The sequence below is a fragment of the Amblyomma americanum genome, chromosome 2, assembly GCF_052857255.1.
Source record: "Amblyomma americanum isolate KBUSLIRL-KWMA chromosome 2, ASM5285725v1, whole genome shotgun sequence".
Lineage (NCBI taxonomy): Eukaryota > Metazoa > Arthropoda > Arachnida > Ixodida > Ixodidae > Amblyomma > Amblyomma americanum.
The window spans coordinates 77865477-77886494 of NC_135498.1; the positions used below are offsets into that span (position 1 = coordinate 77865477).

Below are 21018 nucleotides of genomic sequence, written 5' to 3' on the forward strand. Positions count from 1 at the left end.
TGAGAAGCTTCGCTGTTGTTTGAAAAAAATGCGTGATAGTAAGCGAAAAACAAATAATTTTTTCTTCGCAGTGCATTGCATCTCTCTGCGATGGCGTTTCCTTTCAAAATTCTAGCGGCTCAGGTAAACCGTCCTTATCCCGCACAGAAGAGAAGGAAATACAATAGACAACGTTTTTAGTGCCACTTAGTGACGTCCTCTTAATCGCACTGTGAGTGCTCTTCAGGGCTTTATGAGTGGCAGAGCAAATATAGTATTATGCTCCCTCATAGCGTGTGAAGCTTCGGCGGCGGTGCGCGTCTCTAAAATCCAGTTTGTTCCATTTTGTAAAAACGATAACAAAAAACGGGGACAAATGTTGACATTCTTTTGCCCGACTCGAACAGAGCCTTAAGGATCGCGCCTTTCCCGAAATTTAAACGTTGAAAAAAAAAAAAAAGATCGGGGAAAACGTCTGCCCAGATAGTGGCTCGAAAAACATAGCTAAATTTTGGTTTCGCCCAAAGGAAGTTTGGAGACGATATGGGCTATATTAAGCCGAGAACATAGTTTGACACTGCTATACTGCGACATTAATAGTCTTGACGTCAGAATCCGGAACCATAGAGTGATTCATGAAGAAAAGCAAGGCCCACAGTTTACATAAAATGCACTGAATTTACTGTTATAGTATTATATTGTTTTTCATTCCGACGTCATTAAATGTTTCTCCTGCTCCTATAAAATATTATAAGAGCACCTTTTCCTTTCTTGAGCGACGTTCAAACGAGCAAGAGCTCTCGTAGAAGGCCGAAAGAGCTATCGACGAGATTCGCCGCAAAGGTCGGCCGTAAAATGCTAAGCCGGCGGCTTCTTGCAGCTTACCACGCCATCAAAGACAACCTAGTTGTAGTCAAAAGCAATATAAATAAAGATATCGAGGCGCAGCCCCTCGCGCTAACCTGGTTTACGAAAGGCAGGACATTATACGATCACTGAATAGAACTTAGGCTTAAGAAAAAGGCGAAGATAATTGAGCTCGAAAACTTGCAGCCGTAAAAATTTCCGGCCCTCAGCACCGCCAGTGCATACTCTCCCCAACTTAAAGCTTCTGTCTAGCCGTTTCTTAAATTGACATAGAAGCCGTAAACACTTTTAGCTTCTTTCTGGTCCGGTTTTCCTTCCCACTTTGTTCGTGGCGGACATCAGGTTGTCGGAAATACCTTAACCAAGCCCAATGTTGATATATTTCTGCAAACAAAAGGTCCTGGGTGAATATCACGCCTTTGAGAGGCTGAGGTTTATGTCTGGACTTTGACTCCGAACTTTGATACAGAGTTCACTGCGGGTGGCACAGCGTGAAACAGACGAAAGACAGAAGTAGAAGACGACACAGACGAGAGCTGACTGAACGCGTCTTCTACTTTTGTCTCTCGTCTGTTTCGCGCTGTACCACCCACAATGAACTATTATTACCCACTCGTCCAGCTATCCATTCTTCCTCTTAGAATAAAGAACGGCATGAATCAGCCAAACGTGAGTGCAAAATGACTAACACAAGCAGTAGGAGGTGATTAGTTTCGAACCGAGTGCTTCCTTTGGCATTAAAAAAAAAAAAATCCATTGGCATCACAAGGAGAGCGTAAGAACCTTCTGGAATGCTATTGGTTTCAGAAAATGCCATCAGTATGGCTTGTCTAGCCATGAAAGCGCTATGTTTCGCTCGCGAAGCTTACAGCTATTAGCGTGCATACTTCCGGTGATACAAGCTGTAACAGGTGGCGCGCAAGAAATCAACAAACGCTGAGTGGCAACAAACAACGGATTAATCTGTCTTCTTGAATAACTTAACAGGCCCAGCCGCTAAAGTTAACATTCGCTGCCTAGTTAACGCAGTAAACGCGACAATGATGCGTCGCAGCAACTACAGTGCGTCGGGTAAGTAGTAACAGCAACGTAAAAATAAGGCAAATAAAATCAATACATCTGGAAGGGAAACAACAACGAACATCTCTAAACGGAAGATACAGCCCTCATCTATATGCAGACTCGCTTAACAATCAATGCCAACAATCGAACGCTGTCAAGGCTTTCTCCGCAGGCACGATGCATCCCTTGTGCAGCGACCTTTCGCACGCCGATCACACGCTATAGTAGAGTGTGCCGAAGACCCCTGGCTGCGGAGGAAACAACAGGCAACAAACGCGTGTGCCGAGGAAACAAACGCAGATGCACACAGTTCGTCGAAGTTCACATGTTCTTCTTTGATTCCGCGCACGTTTTGTAGTATATTCCATTTTTTTTTGCTTCACGCAACCTTTTATATAGACGTCGAAGGAAGAGCGTCAGTTTCGCCCGGTTATACGTCGCGAACGACGAGCACTCGAAGATCACTGCGAAGAAGACTCGGTGTCTCGGCTGTCGTCGTTGTCAATGTCGCGAATCGCCGCACCATCCGCCTCGGCCGGCCTGTAGTGGCGGCGTGTGTCCCGGGTGAGGAAAGGCACGGCACTTACACGACACACACTCCTCATATATGAGGCTTTGGTTGTTTTTTTCCGGCTTTAACACAGCACCAGCAGGCGATTGAAGCAGCATCAGCAGCAGACGACCGCACCGTCTGAAGCTTGAAGCCAGCGCGAGCAAGCGAAGGGACTTGGATGTAGTGAACGGCGCTCGACGCCAATATTGGGCTGCGCGGGTTTCTCGCTCTGGGGCCTTCTTTACCCTCCCAAGATGCTCCTGCTAATGTCCTCCCTTTTTAAGTGAGAGCTTCATTAAAAGCCCGTCGCCCTATTGCTAATCAAGATATATTAACGAAGTTACTAATTACATCATTTTAAGTCAAAAACTAATAACTAATCACCAATTAAGTAATCAATTAAGTCACTTTTAATAGCGGCGAGATGTGTTGAGCAACCTGCGCCTGTTTTCGGGCATACTTGGTCATTGTGCCAATAAACCACAATGTGTCATATTGTCACACGCAATTTTTCTGCCTTGTCATAGTGAAAAAATTCTGGCGGCACAGCAGAACCTCTGGCCGAACTGCGATTTTGTACGTGGCAACATGTCGGCTGTTGAGGAGGTGTCGCGACTGGTTTGAGGTCTTTTGCAAATCTGAGTAAATAAAATAGGTTTCTTCTTTAGACAGCACATTAAACGAGTGAATTATATCCAGAAATACTGCTGTGCAACAGACTGCAGCGGGTGAATAAAAGAGCGGTCGCATTTGGCGTGTCTTTTCCCTCTTGCGTTTGGTCACTGAGTCAAGAGGTACGCTTAGCGAACGCAGCGCTTGATCATGTAAAAGATTAACGAGGTATTCTCCACAGGCGCATTCACTAGCAGTCTTGTCTTGCACCTTTTATTTAGCGAAGGAAGCGCTTCTGAAGTAGTGGTTAAGTTTGCGGAAGCTCACGGTTTGTCTTGTTACACGACCAGTGAAACCTGGAAGACGTAGTTACATTGAAACTTCGGCCAGAGCTAAATTAAACATGACGTTCCCTACCAAGTGCAGCTTACTGCAGGGTGTTCTTCGAGGCAAACACATGTCGCACATATTCATCAACTGGTCGTTCCGGCATTCGATATCCATCGGGTTGTGTACCATGTGTACACGTGACACCTGTCGGCCAAAGCCATCTCCCCTGAGGCTTGCTTTTCGCCGGATAGAGCAAATCAGTGGACAAAAACCTGACTGAAGAGCTTTCGCCCGTTATGTGCGTTATGTATGTGAAAAAAACACACTGTTTTTCCACTAAGAAATGGCCGGCGTGACAAAAAAAAAAGAAAAAGCCGTGGAGCACTCTGAAATTGCCAGGTCAAAGACAAAACGCAGCACCCCAGAGCGGTCCCACGCAGCCCCGGCGCCAGCCAAGCGAGCGAGCTAAGCGACTGCGCATAAACTTAAAAACGAAGGAGCGCTCGAGTCACGCAGGGGAAGCCGAGCCGGAGGCCCTAAGCTGGCCAGCGCCGCAGGCCGCCGCCATCGTGGCAACGGCGCGCGGAACAGCGCAGGGCCAACGGGTCAACGCAGGAGCCGACGGCCGTCGGTCGAAGCGGCTGTGGAATGAGCCGCTGCTGCTGAAGTGGAGACGACGGCGGCGGCAGCAGAGGTGCTGCCTCGTCATCCTCCGCGGTGCTGGTGCGTGGCTGCTGCCGGCCGAGCGGGAGGCTCCACTGACGGCGGTCCTGTCAGTTCTCGGTGGAACCCGAGCGGGCCACCATAGGCGGTTGGAGGACGCCCATCCTTCCCGTACCCGCACCTCCTCCCCCGGAAAGGTTGACAGTGGACCAGCTGGGCCGGCTGCTGAGCGAGGCCGCGTCGTCCGGGTGCAGGTGCGTGTGCCGGGGCTGGAGCGGCGGCTGCTGCGGCTGCGGCGGCAGCGGCTGCTGCTGCGGCCCCCCCAGCACGGCGCACTCCGGCATCGAGCCCGGCGGATAGGACTGGCTGGACGCCGGCGGCTGTGGCTGCTGCAGGACGTAGGCCCCGCACGAGCGCGCCACGGCCTCCGGCAGCGCCTCGAGCTGCTCGTGGATGGCGGCCAGCCGCTCCTCGAGGGACGCCAGCCGCTCGTCGAACAGCTCCTGGCGCGCGTTCATGTCCGACACCATCTCGTACACGGAATTCTGGGTCTGTCGCCACCGGCCGTCACACCAGCACGTCGGGTGGGCGAGATTGTGAAGAGTCGCGGCGGGCGCGTTGCAGCCGGGGACGTCGACAAAACGGCATCACACGATGGGGCCGATGGTCACAGGGGTCCAGGGCCAACCAGATGACCAGGGTGTTGGGGACACGGCCGAGAGATGCCCGCCATGGGCCCCGGTGGGTTTGCGACGATTTTGCCGTTCACAGGCCACCATCGAAATTAAACGAGATGGTGAGAGGTAGTTGTAGAGCGGGTGAGGTGACGATGACGACGCCACCAGAAAGGTTTTCAAGGAGTTGTAGCCGAAGACGGACGCCAAGGTAGCCGGGTGAAGTTTTGGTAGGGAAAATTGAGAGGGAGAAATGAAAAGAAATGTTTTGTTAATAAAATGCACTTTAGCGCAGTCGAAGCCGTATTTTGCAGTGATTATTTTCCGTATCCTTTATTAGGCTCCTTCGTCGTTTATCGCTACTACCGTTGACGTTAAGGTTGGTAACTAGCTAGCGTTGTGTGGCGCTGTCCCTGGCAACAAATGCAGGACTCACCAGTCACAAAGAATGCACCAGAAATAAGAATAATTACAAAATAATATTCATAGGGTCGCACTGTGCACTCATTTAGTGCTGCAGCCAGTGATGTCAGTGTTCATGTTAGCAAACAATGCCGGTCTCCGGCCCTGACCGGTCAACAGTGAGGCGAGAGAACTGGACGGAAAAAGAATCTTGACAAAATACGGCAGTTTGCCTCCCTTAGGTGCTAAGCGTATTGTTTTCTTTGCGTAACCGATGAAGATATAAAACAAACCCGGCCTAAGGATCAGCTATTCCAAAAGCATCGAATGCTAATGATGAGAACATATGATCAACAGAATACATGCACCTACAAAAGCACACCTCGAACTATTAGGAAAAACCCGTTAGGCCACACTTGCGTGCGAAATCAATCAATAGTACGTCCGCAACCGGAGCAAAAACAGAAAATAATGCATATGCAAAAGGTATTGGCCACTCCAAAAGATTCCAAATGACAAAAAGCATAGGAAATGCAAACACAGTTAACAGGCCGCTTCACGCCTGTGGGAACGTTGTAGCTACTTGTAAAAAAACAATTAACAAGATAGTGTAATCGCTCAACTGATGATTGTGACGCATGTTCTCGAGTACCACACCGTTCGCTTTAAGATAAATAAGCAGCCTTTAATGAGTGCGACAGAAATTATAATTTCTTCAATGCTAGCGCAAACTGAGTTCGTCCATTGACATGGCTTTCTTCTTTATCGTGAGCTTTTCTGCAGCGTAGTTCACGTTTCTTTGTTTCAGTTTCCTCGACACGTTATGTCTGCCCAAATTTATTCACTGGACAAGATTTAAGACGTAAAATTGTGCCAGTTACATAACGGCAATAGTGCAAGAAAAAAATATCGTTTCGAGGGCGTCGCGAAAGGTCCACGAAAGGAAGCCTTACCTTCGCCATGTCCGTAATTGTGTTTGCGTTGTCCATAAGCTTCCTTTGGTCCATTTTAACCTTTCTGAGGCTGCAGCGAGAAGAGAAAGAAAACTGTCTAAATCCCAGACACAAACAACAACAACAACGGCGAAAACAAGAACAGGTGCAACTGAGCACAGTTTGCTCTCACCCACAGGCCGATGTGAGGTCTCACCGCTAGTTCACTTAACTTTATCCGATCGCAAAAAGAATGAGCATAAAAATTAAAAGAAACTGTCAGACTTTTCGGCGAAAAACTGGAATTCACGGATAGTTGTACAGCGTCGCACGACTACAAGTGACACATTTTCGAGAGCCCATCCTTCGCCAGCTGATGGAGATGAAGGTCCTGGCACAGTGACCGCCAGGCCCGAAGGAGTGCCAGGCGGGCCAGGGCGTCATGTCTGCGCTATAGGCTCCTGACTTTTCCGCACGCATGTCCTTATTTGACATGCTTTATTTTAACTCACCTCTCTTTCATTGTTCAACCTTCACATTCCCCATTCCCTTTCCTCCACGGTAGGGAAACAAACCTGTAGCTTTTACTTGGTCGCGTGACGCCTGGGCAACGTTGGATTTTTTGAGCAGTAAGTAAAAGAGAAATACATTATTTGGCTACAACAAATCTGCATTCTTATTTTTTATTTTATTTTATTAATTCTTTTAGCCTTTTGAGCACCTGTCAGTCGCGGCCTGTGTCTTGGCCGATCTCCCGCATTGGGTATGCGCCATTATCCTATTGAGGACAACAACGACGACGACGACAACAACAACAACTGAACGACGCTGACTCCAAAAGCGCCGCAGTTTACCGCCAAGAAAGCGCCTGACACAACAATCACAGAAGAAAGTGGGAAGAAAAAGACAGGCTCAGTAGATAAGGTTTCAAGAGTTATTCGTGTCGGGAGATAAGGAGCCGCCTATTCCCCGCTGTTTTTGTGAAAGGAGCTGGACGTGAGAACGTAAAAAAAGACACGCCATTTGCTTGCACAAAGAGTGGTACACCCATTGGAGCAGGTTTCGCAATCCCACGCTGCTACCATAGCTCTGAGCCGTTGTCTTTTTATTCGCGCGGCACCATAGCTGAGCCTAGACGTGATAAGCGCTTTGGAAATCGAGCACTGAACGGAGACGCAGTGCAAAAGAAAGTCGCGATAACTGTGAACACTATAACGTAGCAAAGATCGACGCGTGGCGCGAATGCGTTAGAGGAGGAACTGCGCCTCTCACCTGTAAATTGCGAGGAGGAATTTGCGCTGGTGCGCTCTCACTTTGGAAGGGTTCACACGTTTCACAAGCCTAGTGTTTTTGTAGATGAGCCACGTCTCCCGTAGAACGTTGGCCGCAGCGTTTTTCAGCTGAAGGGGAAAAAATAAAAATAAAGCAAGTGAAGTATGTGACCGGGAAAAGGCAGGCAAAATTGTGCAACGGTGTATCAACAGCCCGCATTTGACTTCTCGTGAGAAGTGAAGTAAAGAATTCTTGCGTACGCGATCAGTAGCGCTGAATCACCGCAAAACCTGAAGGAAGTAAGGAACGATGCTGGCTACATTTTACGTGAACAGATGGGGTACACTGTTGCTGACTGGACGAGCATAACCATAGTTAAGCAGCATCTTTCTCCTCTGTGGGATAAAGTACTCTCCCAATGATCCCCAAATATCCCTGACCTGTGCCCTCTTTACTATGCCAACTCATCCACATTTTCCGTCGCATAAACTCTTCCCTTTTGCCACAGCAGGCTATCGATTATGTACTTTTCGCATCATATATTTAGCTCAAGGCCATTTATTCTTTTCGATTTCAGCTATGACAGTCATTTCCACATGTAAGATAACATTCTCTTACATGAGCAGGAGGAATGAACAGATAGCGTCTATGACCTTTTAAGTAACTAGTAGCAGATGAAATCAGATTTGGAAACTGGGAAAGAAGTGTTTCAAAACAACTTTCATAATGAAGAGAGGAAGACACAAAAAATAGCCAGAAATGTACATGAAGGACCTTGCTAACAGCATTTTAAGGGCTACAATGCTTACGAAATGGGGATTAATCTGCCTGCGCTGCAAAGGTGCAAATGCATATCATTTTAACTTCTTAACAAAAAGTTATAGCATATGAAAAAAAAACAAGCCCAAAAGCTTAGCGCAGATAAAACACTAAGCAAATTATCTGCGACTTCTGGGAAACAGCTGAGAAAATTTCCTACCCCGTCCAATATACTATTAGTTATATTCCGCTCTTGGCATTTGTTGATATTTTTAGTAGAACAAGGTCACGATTTAACGCCTAAAATTCTCTCTGCATTCTATGCTAGAACTGCTTGTCCCCTAGCATTTTGCACGCTGCTGAAAGAGCGGCAGTTTTCTCCAGTTTTTACGATGGCGCCCGACGAGTACACGCTTCCCGCAAGCACTTTCGAGAATTTACGATTCAACAGTCACGCTTGGCACACTGTATTTCAAACGCGAGATCAAAAAACGTAGAGAAATTGCGCGCGATAAAGAAAGCGCGGGGAAAAAAAGCGCGCGGGCAAACTCACCCTTTTCGTCAGCTGAGTGTCCATCATAAAATTGTGGACGTGCTTCTCGGCTCGTGTGAGCTCCAGCTTGCGCGCTATCACAGCAACAACCAGGGCTGTACAACCGGCCCCCTGCGAACGGCCCGGGAAGACACACAAACAACAGGCGGTGAAAAAACAAGCAAACACCAGGCGTTGCATTGCTTATACTGCCCTTGATTTTTTTACGACACGTGCTGGTGCCACACGCAGAACTATGACTGACGCCTTGTGTACGTCTACGGCTTCAGAACATGCCCGCGCCGAGAGTACCGAAAGTAAGACCCGAGTATACTGATCCGGAGTTCCCGGGTTCGAACCCGACCATGGCGGCTGCGTTTTTATGCAGGAAAAACGCTGAGGCGCCTGTGTGCTGCGCGATGTCAGTGCACGTTAAAGATCCCCAGGTTGTCGAAATTATTCCGGAGCCCTCCACTACGGCACCTCTTTCTTCCTTTCTTCTTTCACTCCCTCCTTTATCCCCTCCCTTACGGCGCGGTTCAGGCGTCCGCCGATATGAGACAGATACTGCGCCATTTCATTTCCCTCAAAACCAATTATTATTATTATTATTATTATTATTATTATTATTATTATTATTATTATTATTATTATTATACTGAGAAGGTAGCGACATTCTGCTGAATTTTGGTGTATGTGACTGCAGGGGTACTGAGAACTTTTCGTGATCATGAATAGGATTTAGCTTGTGCATTAACCTGCGTGCTTATAGGATAAAACTTATGAAAACAAGTAGGTGGTAACACTAGGCCACGGTCGATCCGGGGCGTCCTGTGTCACTGTGCCGGCCAATCACAACTGTAGACGAAATCAACTTTTTAACGTTTGGCTATATTAAACAGGCGGGCATCTAAATTCTAGAGCTCATAATTTCTTCTCGTGATTAGCGTCTTGTTTAGGTGACAAGAGAAGCTTCAACAACGGACTACTTTTTTCTCGTGGAGGAATTCTGTGCGCCGGTCCTAAATATGGGCGGAGCTTCACTGCAGACTTAAGGTGTATCCGAGTGTAGGCATGATAAGCACATCTATACGGGTGTTTCACCTTAGACTTTACACAATTAAAAAAAAAGGGTTTCTGAGTTAGGAGAGCGTTTTTTTTTCGTCATAGCATTGTCATCGGTTTGGTACAACAGAATGCGACTAAGACGTGCTAAATAGCAGACTGGTTAGCTAATATTGAGTAAACTTTTTAACTATTACTGTTCGGCTCCTTAATTACTGAGAGGCGTGTAGCTCACCTACATCGCGCCAAAGTACATGTGCTTTCGAGAAGCTTGCAGGCAAAGCAACCTCTCCAGTGAACGTAACTTGTTGACACAGCGAAAATTTGTTGGGCCACAGCGCCGAGGGTAACCGCGTTTTCGAAATTCTAAAGAAACAGATATGGATATTACATACGGTGGGCTATATGTCTTTCAATAATTAAGAAGCCTAAAGGTAAAAATTAAAAAGTTCACTATTCAACATTAGTTAAACAGCCTGCTAGTCAGCACGTCTTGGCTGTGTTCTAATGCACTACACCGCTGACAATGCTACGCCGAAAAAAGCGCTCTTCTAACTCAAGAAGTCTATTTAAAAAAATGTGCAAAGTCTTAGGTACCCTGTATATGCCATGGCTCTATCCCTTGTGCGACAAATGCGTGGCATGCACATTATGCGCGGAGTCTTGGTTTTGCGAGGGAGGACTCGATGGCGCCAGATTTCTTCCTCCAAGAATTGTGGTAACATTTATTTTCACACATATTCATTTTTCACTACGCATTCGCCTTACTACAAAGACGTAGTAGACGGCTCCGACTTGCGGTGCCCGCTTCTCTTCGAATCGCATCTAAACAAAATAAGTGTTGACAAATGGAAAGCGCGGGGTAAAACAAGACATGGGATGGACAGAAGACGAATGATGCGAGCGTTACTCCCGCCCCGTTTATCGCAATGGTAGCGCATGCACCCTGCCCATTCGCAATATCTTCATGGAAGCGAGCTGCAAGGAAAACACCAGCTTGTGAGAAACGTGGCTTCTTTCGCCCTTTCGAAAGAGGACGGCGCAGCCCGCGGGATCTCCACTGCGAAACGCAGCACCGTAGAGACACCCACACAGGCGTAGAAAGGAATACGCGAATGGGCCCGGTCATTTGCGAGGTCAGCTGATTTAATAATTCAAAGAGCATGTGTTGCTCGCCAGCGATGCGGGATAGCTACGCGGCAATCCGTTCCCTTAGATTATTCATGGTTTTTATTTATATTTATTTTTTCATAAACCTGTCTTTCGATCCATGTAGTTGTGCCACGATGTGGTCCATCAGCCGAAGATTGCACGAATTATAGGATATTCGTGATATGTGCATTTTACATGGGTCCGAGGAGCTGTAACGTGTAGAAGTTTTTTTTTTGTTGGAAGAAACTTCAAGCAAAACTGCACTCTTCTTTAGCCGGCAACTCAAAAGCGTAAAAATACATACATCGAAAGATCCCAAGTGACACTTCACGATGATGATACCAGCAGCAGTGAGCCGGGAACTCTGAAGCGATGGAAGACATTTAAACAATGCAGAGATACGTCGCCTTGCTTCACTGTCCGATAAATGAGCGAGTGTAACATTTTATTGCACAATCCACATCCTTGCTGTGAAGCGCAGGTGAGCTAGTGGGTCACACGTGAGCATGAGAGGGTCCAGTAGCATTGGTAACCTAACGCGTGGGCGATGTGAGCCGTTAGGTGAGACCAGGGAACGGCGCGAAGATCCAGTGATGGAGCAGCCCAACTCTCCGAGATGACAGAAACGTGGAAAAGAAGGAGGTAAGGGAGGAAAAAGTTTCTTGACTTCCCGTGCGTGTATTTTTTGCACCAGAATAACCACCCCAGACCTGAAAACGGGAAATTACCCCCCGGCTAATAAAGTGGTCCGTTATCAGAGCCTGCTCTGGAAGTTGTTCGACAAATGTAGTTTAGTATGCTATATACGCCTTCATAGTTCACGTGCAGCCCGAATTAATTCCGTGATAGTCGGCAGCCCCGTTGCAGGTCTTTCGAATATGGCTTTGCACACCCTCATCATTCGCTCGTGCTGCACAGAATTATTTGGCCGTTCAAAGAGGATGCGAATCGATCCATTTAGGGCCTGACCGAGGATTGCAGTGGCGCGTTTGCAATCGTTACGCCTGCATGGCTGACGTGGTGGCTCTGGGTATTTATTACCAAGCACCGATGCCTCGGCGTCATTCGAGAATTCCAACCGAGCCGAATGACGCCTCTCATAAAAGATACCCTGCAGGAATGTCTGTACTGCATCTGTCTATAACGCAACCCACTCGGTTGCCCGAGAGAATGCTCAACTCGTTTTCATTACATACGAACACATGAACGTCGTCAACGTCGTCCTCTCAGCTTTTTGCGTAGAGGAGCACCGCTGTAGACAGAAGCGCCCTCTTTCAGTAGCTCCGTTCTCTTGCGAATGCGTGGTTCTTCACACAACAACTGACAGTGTTGTGAAAGACGCAGTGGATGACTAGCCCGGAATAGTGCCAGCTATGACTTGCCAAGAATAACAAGCGGTATTTTGCGGGCGGGATAAAGATGAACGCACGTCACAAGCACCAGGCATCCAAGGGACGTTGACCGCCGGGTCGGTGTGACCGTCAGCACAAAAATTCAAACCCGTCCCTGAGAACAGCTGCTTACGATATGACTCATTCTGGCGAACGACGCACCCACGGCCCCGTATGAGAGAGACCCATAGAGCTCCACTCGACACAGACGTACACACTTAAAGATTGGAGCCGAGCGAACGACGTCACTTGTACACAGAGCAGCCTCAGAAAGACGCGCGACAGCTCTTACGAGTTTCCACAGCTTCCTTGCGACACGCCATAAATAAAGGGGGGCACGGAGCGGCGTTTATAGTCGATAAAAAGTTTTTACTTTGCCGTCGGACTCGACAGTTTAGTCCCACGGAAACAGAGTGTATGTATACGGGGCCTACGCACGTGAAAGCTTGCAGCGAGCTGGCGAGGGTTGCTACATGGTCCGGCTGCAAGAGGACATGACCGGCATATGTTTTATGGCGCCTGGCGGCCGGCGACACGACCAGAGGGTCTCGAAATCTCTCCACTCGAATTGTAAACGTCGCTCCAAGAGTTCGCCGCCAATAAAAAACGTGGAGTGCAGCAAGTTCGGTGTACGTGGAGAATTAAATGCACAGTGGTCAGTCTTGAAGCGGGTCCCATTGCAACCTGTGGCTGATACAAGTGGCCTCACTGACATTTGTCAAACTTTTTTCTTGAGATATGTCACGAGAAAAAAAAATGCCGCAAGAAGCAGGGAGCGAGATAGCGTCGGAAACCAAGCCTAGGATGGAAAGGTACCGAGGAGCTCCTACGAAAGCAGGAGAGATGACTGACTGCAAAAACGAGCGCTTTACCTAACCAGCTCAAGAAAATAGCCTAATTATCGAGGAGGCACAGTGAACACCCGTCATTAGAAAAGTTTGTATTGGCACTTGGGACAAGTGCTTCGAAAAAAAAAAATAGGGGCGGCAAATTGGGTTTATGCGGAGAAAATGTGATAGCATTTTTCTTTTACTCACCAGTCCATTTCAATTCTGATTCGATTCTACGTGTATTCCAGGTGTAATTCTATTCCAATTTTGATTCTATTCTCATTCTTTTCTTATTCCTATATTCGTAATCGCTTCTTTAATTCATTTTTGCTTAATCCTTCTTAGTCCCCCTTCTCTCCCCTACAAGTGGCGAGGGGAAGAGGGACTGTTGGCAGGTGGCAGGTGGACAGAGGAAAATGGCTCCCAAACACCACCGTACACCTGCCCCGGTTGCCAGGTGGAGGCTTCACACAGAAGTCAACGCTGTCTCCAACGCCAGTTTTCGCTTTCACGGCACTCCTAATGTTATCGAAGTGGGTAGCATAGTCAGAAGTGGGTAGCATAGAAATTCCAAAGGAATATGGTCTGAATGACGATAGCTATCCGAATACAGCGCCTCTGATAATAGCTTAGGCTGACTTTTTTTTTTGAAAAAGAGCGGTAAATGCGATAAGTTAAAAGAAGCCCAATAAGTAAAATTACGCACAAAGAGAAGACAGCTGACGAGGCAGTTCAGTGTACATGCACGAATAGATTGTCCGCGAACTCGAATCTTACATGAAAACATTTTGGCGGTCCGATCCTGAAAAGGGACGGAATTCGATAAAACAACCAGAAATCCTTCCCGCGTTAGATCAGATTAAGTGAAGTCAGGAGACCAAACCAGCAACTGAAAAAGCGAGTGTAAGCGGAAGCATGGCGTTAGTTTTATCTTCGTCGCAGAGTCTGCGATGTCTCGTCCAGCGGCACTGTCACCACGATGCGACGAAATCATGTCTTCATGGGACGAACTCGTGTGTTTACCCTTGCCTGCCCCACGAAGTTAGTCGAGCCGTCACTGCAGATAACAATAGGCTGACCGATTTTAGGACAGGCTGCCTCTTCCCTGGTTACATACACATATTCCGTGTCGGTCAACATTTACTTCGTCATCTCCCGTTAACCAACCAACCAATGCCAATACAATGAAAATGCGAGAGAAAAGTTCCAGCTTTTTTGTTCTTGCTAACCGCTACATTGCAGATCAGCAAGAGAGTCAGATTTTTCCGGAAAATATGAATACGATGTGATATGTACTGTATTGGTTCCTACATAACGAATAAAATTCGAAATACAAGGCTTATTTGTGGGCGCCTAAATGTGAAAAAGCTGCGCACATGTACTGATACGAACGCATACGAACAATTCACAGCAAAGTTTCTACTCCTTCCAACGCCTGCTCATCTAGCAGTGTGCCCTCTGAAATTGTGATCTTGACTGGATGATCTTACAGTACTGTGCCGGCCTTTCTGTCAGCCGATAATATGAATTTGTTGGAATAAGTTTGCTGTAAACAGCGGTAACAGTGTGAGAATTCGGTAATCATTTTTGAACAGAAACGAGAAATGTTGACATTCGCGCAGTGAGTCCTGTACATGATAATCAGAGCAGTATGACACCCCTCATAACGCACGTGCAGCTTCTTCACGTTTAACATAACATAACACAACATAACACAACACATCATAACACAACATAACATAACATACATAACATAACATGACTGAAAGAGACAAGGAAAAGCAAACTACAAGTGGAAGCAGCGGCGCTGCGAACAGCGCAGACTATGCTGCGCAGTACACTTATACAGCAGCATTGGAATGATAAAGTGTTGATATATTCCTTTCTTCTTCGAACATAGTCTCGGGGGAGCATTACACATTGATTTTGGTTCAAGTTATCTGGAGGCTAGACGTCAATAAGGTACAGCCCCGGATACAGTCGCTGAGCCTACTAATGTTCAGATCATGTCAGTCTCGCATTTGTCTATCAAAATATGACTCACGTAGTCTACATACAAACAAGCAAAATTTTTGTTTGGACTGTGCTTTTTCTGGGCAGCGTTTGCATAGCTCTAGCATGCCTTAAGTGCTATTTTGTGTCCCGTCTTTCGCGTTGTGTATGCTGTACTTTCAGTACATATTACCGCTCGAGTTCTTCGGTGCACTTCGCTGAATCGCTCTTTGGTCGTCTCGTTACCAGCAGAGGCAAGCCTGGGGCGCACAATCCAAAAACCAATTTCTCGAGACCGTTGATCCGGAGTTCCCGGGTTTGATCCCGACCGCGGCGGCTGCGTTTTTTTGGAGGAAAAACGCTAAGGCGCCCGTGTGCTGTGCGATGTCAGTGCACGTTAAAGATCCCCAGGTGGTCGAAATTATTCCGGAGCCCTCCACTACGGCACCTATTCTTCCTTTCTTCTTTCGCTCCCTCCTTTATCCCTTCCCTAACTGCGCGGTTCAGGTGTCCAACGATATATGAGACATACTGCGCCATTTCCTTTCCACCAAAAAAACCAATTATATATAGACCGTTAACGTTAGCGCCCGACGTGGTGCGACAATAGTGTTCTGCCGAGAGTCGTCCGGGGTAAGCTTAAATTATATGCGTCAGCGTCTTAAGGGGAAGTGAGATATAAAGAAATGTTTCAGTCGAATGACAACGCGCTTTGTTCTCTCTTCCCTCCTCCCGCAATTCCCAGACTTTCCTCATCTGGTTCCTTTTGTCAATCTTACATGCCCTCTTACTCGGGCCGCAGCGGAACAAGGAACACGCTAATTAGCCGAGCAGGCTTGGTCTCTCGCGTAATAAGTAGAAGAAGCAGATCGAAGAAAGAAATAAAGGAAGAAAAAGACATGGAAAGCGGGAACAGCAGCGCGCATAGATCGGGGGAATCTTTAGGGAAATCATGCGGAGGCCGGCAAGCACACGTCGCCGATATAGATAGAAAAAGAAAAAAAAGTTGAAGACGAAGTCGAGCGGCCGAAAAGAAATGCGGTGTCGTCAATGAAGCGAGAGTAGATCTAGTTGCTCGTCGGCTAGAATCAGGAGGCGGCACAGAGGCGACAGTGCAGCCGTTGCCGTCGTCGCTAAGTAAATGAGGCAGCCGACGCCGCCGCGGAGACGGAAGCGCCAGCTAGCGGCCGCGTATAGAAGAAAAAAATAGGGAAGGGAGTGGTGGTGGAGACTGGAGGAGGCGTCAGAGTAGAGACACTGGGCACCGCTAATTCTCTTATGTGCGCAGAGCGGAGGAAGAATGAGGAGCCGATATTATGCAAGGGTGGCGAGAGTATATTCTTGAAGCAGCGATATTCTCCGTGGTAACGTCGCTCGCTGGTTCACGGCTCGAGAAAAGATGAGGGGAAGAAGGGGAGACGGAGAGGGGGGGAGGGACGGTTGTGTCTCGTCGCTAATGCGATAGAGTCCCGGGACGACACAAGTCGCCGCGCCGGGAGCTGTTTCGCGTGGCGCGACGCGAGAAAGAAAAAAAAAACATCACCAAACGCCACACGGAACAAACGTCGTTAGCGTTGGCTGTTGCTGCTGCCCTCTGTCGTAGGGAACGAGCGATGTGCTTCCAGGCGGTGGCCGGGGTCGGCTGGGGGATGAAGAATAACGAATGGGAGAGGAAATAATTTGCAGTCGCGGGTCAGCCAGAAATAATCACACCGAAAAAAAAAAGATTAGTGAAGAGGCGAAGGAAAGAAAAGCAGCTATTGCAAATGAACTCTCGAGGAGATCGCGCGAGACTGCAGTACGTTTTCTCGGCGCTTGCATAAGTGCCTGGGGGCGCGCAGAAGCAGGCTTCCTTTTAATTCGGTGTCCGAAATTTCCGATTCTTCCGTTATCGTCGAAAAAAAAAAGCCAGGCAAACAAAGGAATAACCTGGAGCAAAAAAGAGGAGAAATTAAGGAATAGGGGCGCAGTGCCACTCATTGTACCCAGGGCGACGGTAAGACGAGTTCCGCTTCTTCCGACCTCCGGAGTTCGGCAGCCCAGGAAAGTGATCTAAACCCATTAGTCGAGAGTGAGCTTCGACCATTGCAGGGCAAGCTGGAAGCTTCGGAAGAAGGAAAATTTTCTCATTGTGTGTTCAGTTCCGCGAGGTCTAATTCGAGAACCCGATTCCATTCTAACTATTTTTCATTTGAATTCCTCTGCTCGTGAATCATCTCGGACAGCGCGACACCTCTCCCATCACCAAGACCGGCCACTCGTTGCAGAGAATGACAAGAAAGAAATAGGACTGCAGGAGAAAAAAAGCCTTGATACAAGCTTAGATGTCGTTCGAAGCGGCGTCTATGAGGCTGTCGCTTTCTTCCTTACTAATCATTAAAAAAAAATAGTATCTACATGCTTTCTTGCCTTTTCGACGCACAATAAACATAAATTGTGGCTGCTAACTCTCATTTGCTTGTTTATTTTATGAACTGTATTATTTGCCTCCAATTAAAATAGGAACCATCGTTGTTCATTACTACTAAAATTTTCGAGGTCTCATGTATTACAAGTGACCTGAGAAATGATACATTTGGCTTAGTTCCTACCCAGCTCGTACTTTTGGTTCAGTCGCGAAAATAATCGCAAGAGAGTGTATTAGCATAGCATAAACGAACACTAGATTGCCATATGCCTTGTGCGCATGCGCTGCGCCAGCTGCACTCCCAATCTGGCCGCGCAGCTGCTCCTGCGCGTGCGCAGCCGGCGTACGGTATTCTGGTATATGTCCATGCCAGAGTGTCTCTGCTGTGCAAAACACTTAAATAGCTCATGAATTTGAAGAACGGCGCAGAGCGGGTCGAGTATTTCTCCCTCCCTCCCTCACTCACTCACTCACTCACTCACTCACTCACTCACTCACTCACTCACTCACTCACTCACTCACTCACTCACTCACTCACTCACTCACTCACTCACTCACTCACTCACTCACTCACTCACTCACTCACTCACTCACTCACTCACTCACTCACTCACTCACTCACTCACTCACTCACTCACTCACTCACTCACTCACTCACTCACTCACTCACTCACTCACTCACTCACTCACTCACTCACTCACTCACTCACTCACTCACTCACTCACTCACTCACTCACTCACTCACTCACTCACTCACTCCTGTGCAGAAACAGGCATCACAATTTTGCAAACTGCGGCTGTTGGAGCGTTCAAAGCGAGGAAAAAGACATACTGGCATATTAAAAACCGCACTGTCACCTTCTTAACCTAAATTCCACAGAAGCCTTGCTGTTGGAACACACCCAAAGTAGAATCCCAATTCAACATGCCAATATCGTCTTCTTAGAGCACTACAGAATGAAGGGATCGCAATATTATTATATCCTGTTCTGTAAAAGAGCTACAGTGGTGTAAAAAATGGAGCTTTAAAGCTCACTATTCGACCAGTTTTGAAAATTTTAGATGTTCAGAAATTGAGGGCCTAATTAGATATTCTTTTTCCAGTTCTCACTAGATTAAGAAACGTTCTTTTAAATGCGAGAAGCTCCATACTCAAAGGCAGAGGTGCTGTCTAAAAAAAAAAAAACAATTTCTTCTTCTTGTATTTAGGTATGGATCCTGGGGGCGGAACTTCCTCTCATAACACAAAACAGATAGTAGCGCAGTTGACCTTCATACGACGACCGCCCTTTTTGAACCCTGTCAGTTTATCCTCCTCATTCGTGCTATGTCGGCAGCGACAAAAATACATAGCCATTCCGCTTCGCTCCATAGCATGATCGACCCTTCCAAGTGCAGGAACGTGCAGGCGAAGCAATAGCTAGCAAGTTGAACGAGAAGCATGTTATAGTATCCCTGTTATACCGTGAACTTGACTCCATCTAAGAAATTGGCAGGCGCCCCAAAAGATAAAAATACATAAATAAATCTTGAGGAGCCAACGCTGGCGTGCAGCATGAAAAGGAGGAATAATTTACGTCAAAACTTATCTTTAACTAATGAGTAGCGACCCTAATTAAGTTACAACAACCTCGTCGGAAGATTCATCATTGGAGCGTACTCTTTCCGACCAGCAAAAAAAGAAGTTAACAGAAAAAAATGATAAAGTCTGCATGGGCTTAAGACGCGTGTTCATTTAAACACGAATAAATGATGCAGTGATTTCGAAACGTGTTTCAAGTTTTCTAGTAACTTTGACAATGCTCATTTTTTCGGCTTCCAGGCTTACCTACGGCCATCGAATTTGTATTCAGAAATCTTATCATGCGCACCGAAAATCGAAGCAACTCCTGCGTCGCAATTTTCTTCCATTACCGTAGAAACCGGAATATGGTTTATTGTTTATGGGGGTATAACGTACCAAAGCGACTCAGGCTATGAAGGACGCCGTAGTGGAGGGCTCCGGAAATTTCGACCAGCTGGGGTTCTTTAACGTGCACTGACATCGCACAGTACACGGGTCTCTAGAATTTCGCCTCCATCGAAATTCGACCGCTGCGGCCGGGATCGAACCCGCGTCTTTCGGGCCAGCAGCCGAGCACCATAAGCACTGAGCCACCGCGGCGGCTCTAAAAACACGAATAATCCGAGGGTACCACAGTATTTTGTAATGCTCACCTGCGCGCAATACGAAAACGAAACGACTTCGTTCCAAACCAAGCGTCGTTTTTGCGTCATGTTTTAAAACGCGAACCACGGCAAGGCGTGACAAAATAGCTGCGTCATTGAAATAAACGTGCTCACCTCTTCGACGAATACTTACTTCCATGTTCTGCGAATTCGCCACACACACACGCGCGAACGAGGAAAATTTCGAAACAGCGCGTACGGACTGCTTCTATCTGCTTTCCCAGCTGTTTCTGTACCTCACAGGAAAGCAAAAGGCAGACAAGTCGCGAAACGGTCGTTCGGGCCAACGCAGTGTCGTACACAAAACCCAACCCTCAAACGACGTCCTCACTTCTTCCTATAATGCCGAGAGATCGCGTAGTCGGCATACCGGCCTAGCATACCCCGAATACTTGCAGGCAGCAGAAAGGGCGGGCAAAAAGCAAGGAAAAACAATAAAAACAGAAGCCGCGTGTTCAGCGTCTTTGCCTTAGTTTCTGCTGCATCTCTCCCTTTCTCTCTCAGGACATGGCCTCCACTTCCATAGCTTGGCTCGTAATCCATCGTCCCCTTTTCGAGCTTTTATAGCGTATGTGTGTCTGCTTCTCCGCCCCTGCCTCACTCCCTCCTTAGCTGCAAATTCTTAGAACAGCGGAGGATTTTAAGAACGCCAGCTTACCTCTAATCTGCACCGAAAGGGTGGAAAGAAAAAGGAAATTGAAAGAAAGAATGTGAAGAAGGAAGAGAGAGTGACAGAGAAAAAGAAAAAAAAAAACGGGCAGAAAATGACGCCGAGTTTGAAGGACCAACAACAGCGACAATAGCGGCATGACACTCAGTGGTATAGAGTAACGTGTAGAAATGAATGAATCTGCAGGCCACGTAAAACAAGTGCAAAAGGAAACTGACGCAACTTTTACAGAACGGCTCTTCAGCCTGCAGGAGAAAAACGTGAAACATTGAAAAGAAAAACGAGAAGGAAATAAGTGCTTGATAGAATAATAATAATAAAAGAGATATAGAAGTGGAACAGGATGGAACGGCAGGGCTGTAGCTTGTTTTATGTCTAGCGACGGCCTCGTCCTCCAGCACATGGTGCGCGGGGCTCCTTAATAAGGAAGAAGAGGTCAGAAATGGGTTCCTCTCCCACTTCTCACAAAACCCAGTGAAAACCAGGGTCAGAAGGCGGAAGATATGGGATGGGAAGAAGGGAAGATATGGGATGAAAAGGATGAGGAGCAGCAAGGAGATCCGGTAGGGAAGAGCGCCTCGTGAAGCAATCCAATGTTGCAAAACTGGGTCGCACGCGCGCCCTGGGCCGGCCACGTGGATCAC

General features: G+C 47.4%; 1 protein-coding gene across 4 annotated transcripts in view; it reads right to left on the reverse strand.

The window, feature by feature from the left end:
- Positions 1-3309: 3309 nt before the first annotated feature.
- The window catches only part of SK (small conductance calcium-activated potassium channel), a 202563-nt gene continuing 184854 nt past the window's right edge, over positions 3310-21018 (reverse strand). For all 4 annotated transcript variants that reach the window (XM_077654683.1, XM_077654682.1, XM_077654681.1 and 1 more), the window contains 4 exons: positions 8659-8769; positions 7347-7474; positions 6096-6165; positions 3310-4617 (listed from right to left, as the gene is read on the reverse strand). In XM_077654683.1, the coding sequence (XP_077510809.1) occupies positions 4177-4617; positions 6096-6165; positions 7347-7474; positions 8659-8769 (750 nt within the window). In that variant the 3' untranslated portion in view covers positions 3310-4176. The remainder of the gene's footprint in view (positions 4618-6095; positions 6166-7346; positions 7475-8658; positions 8770-21018) is intronic.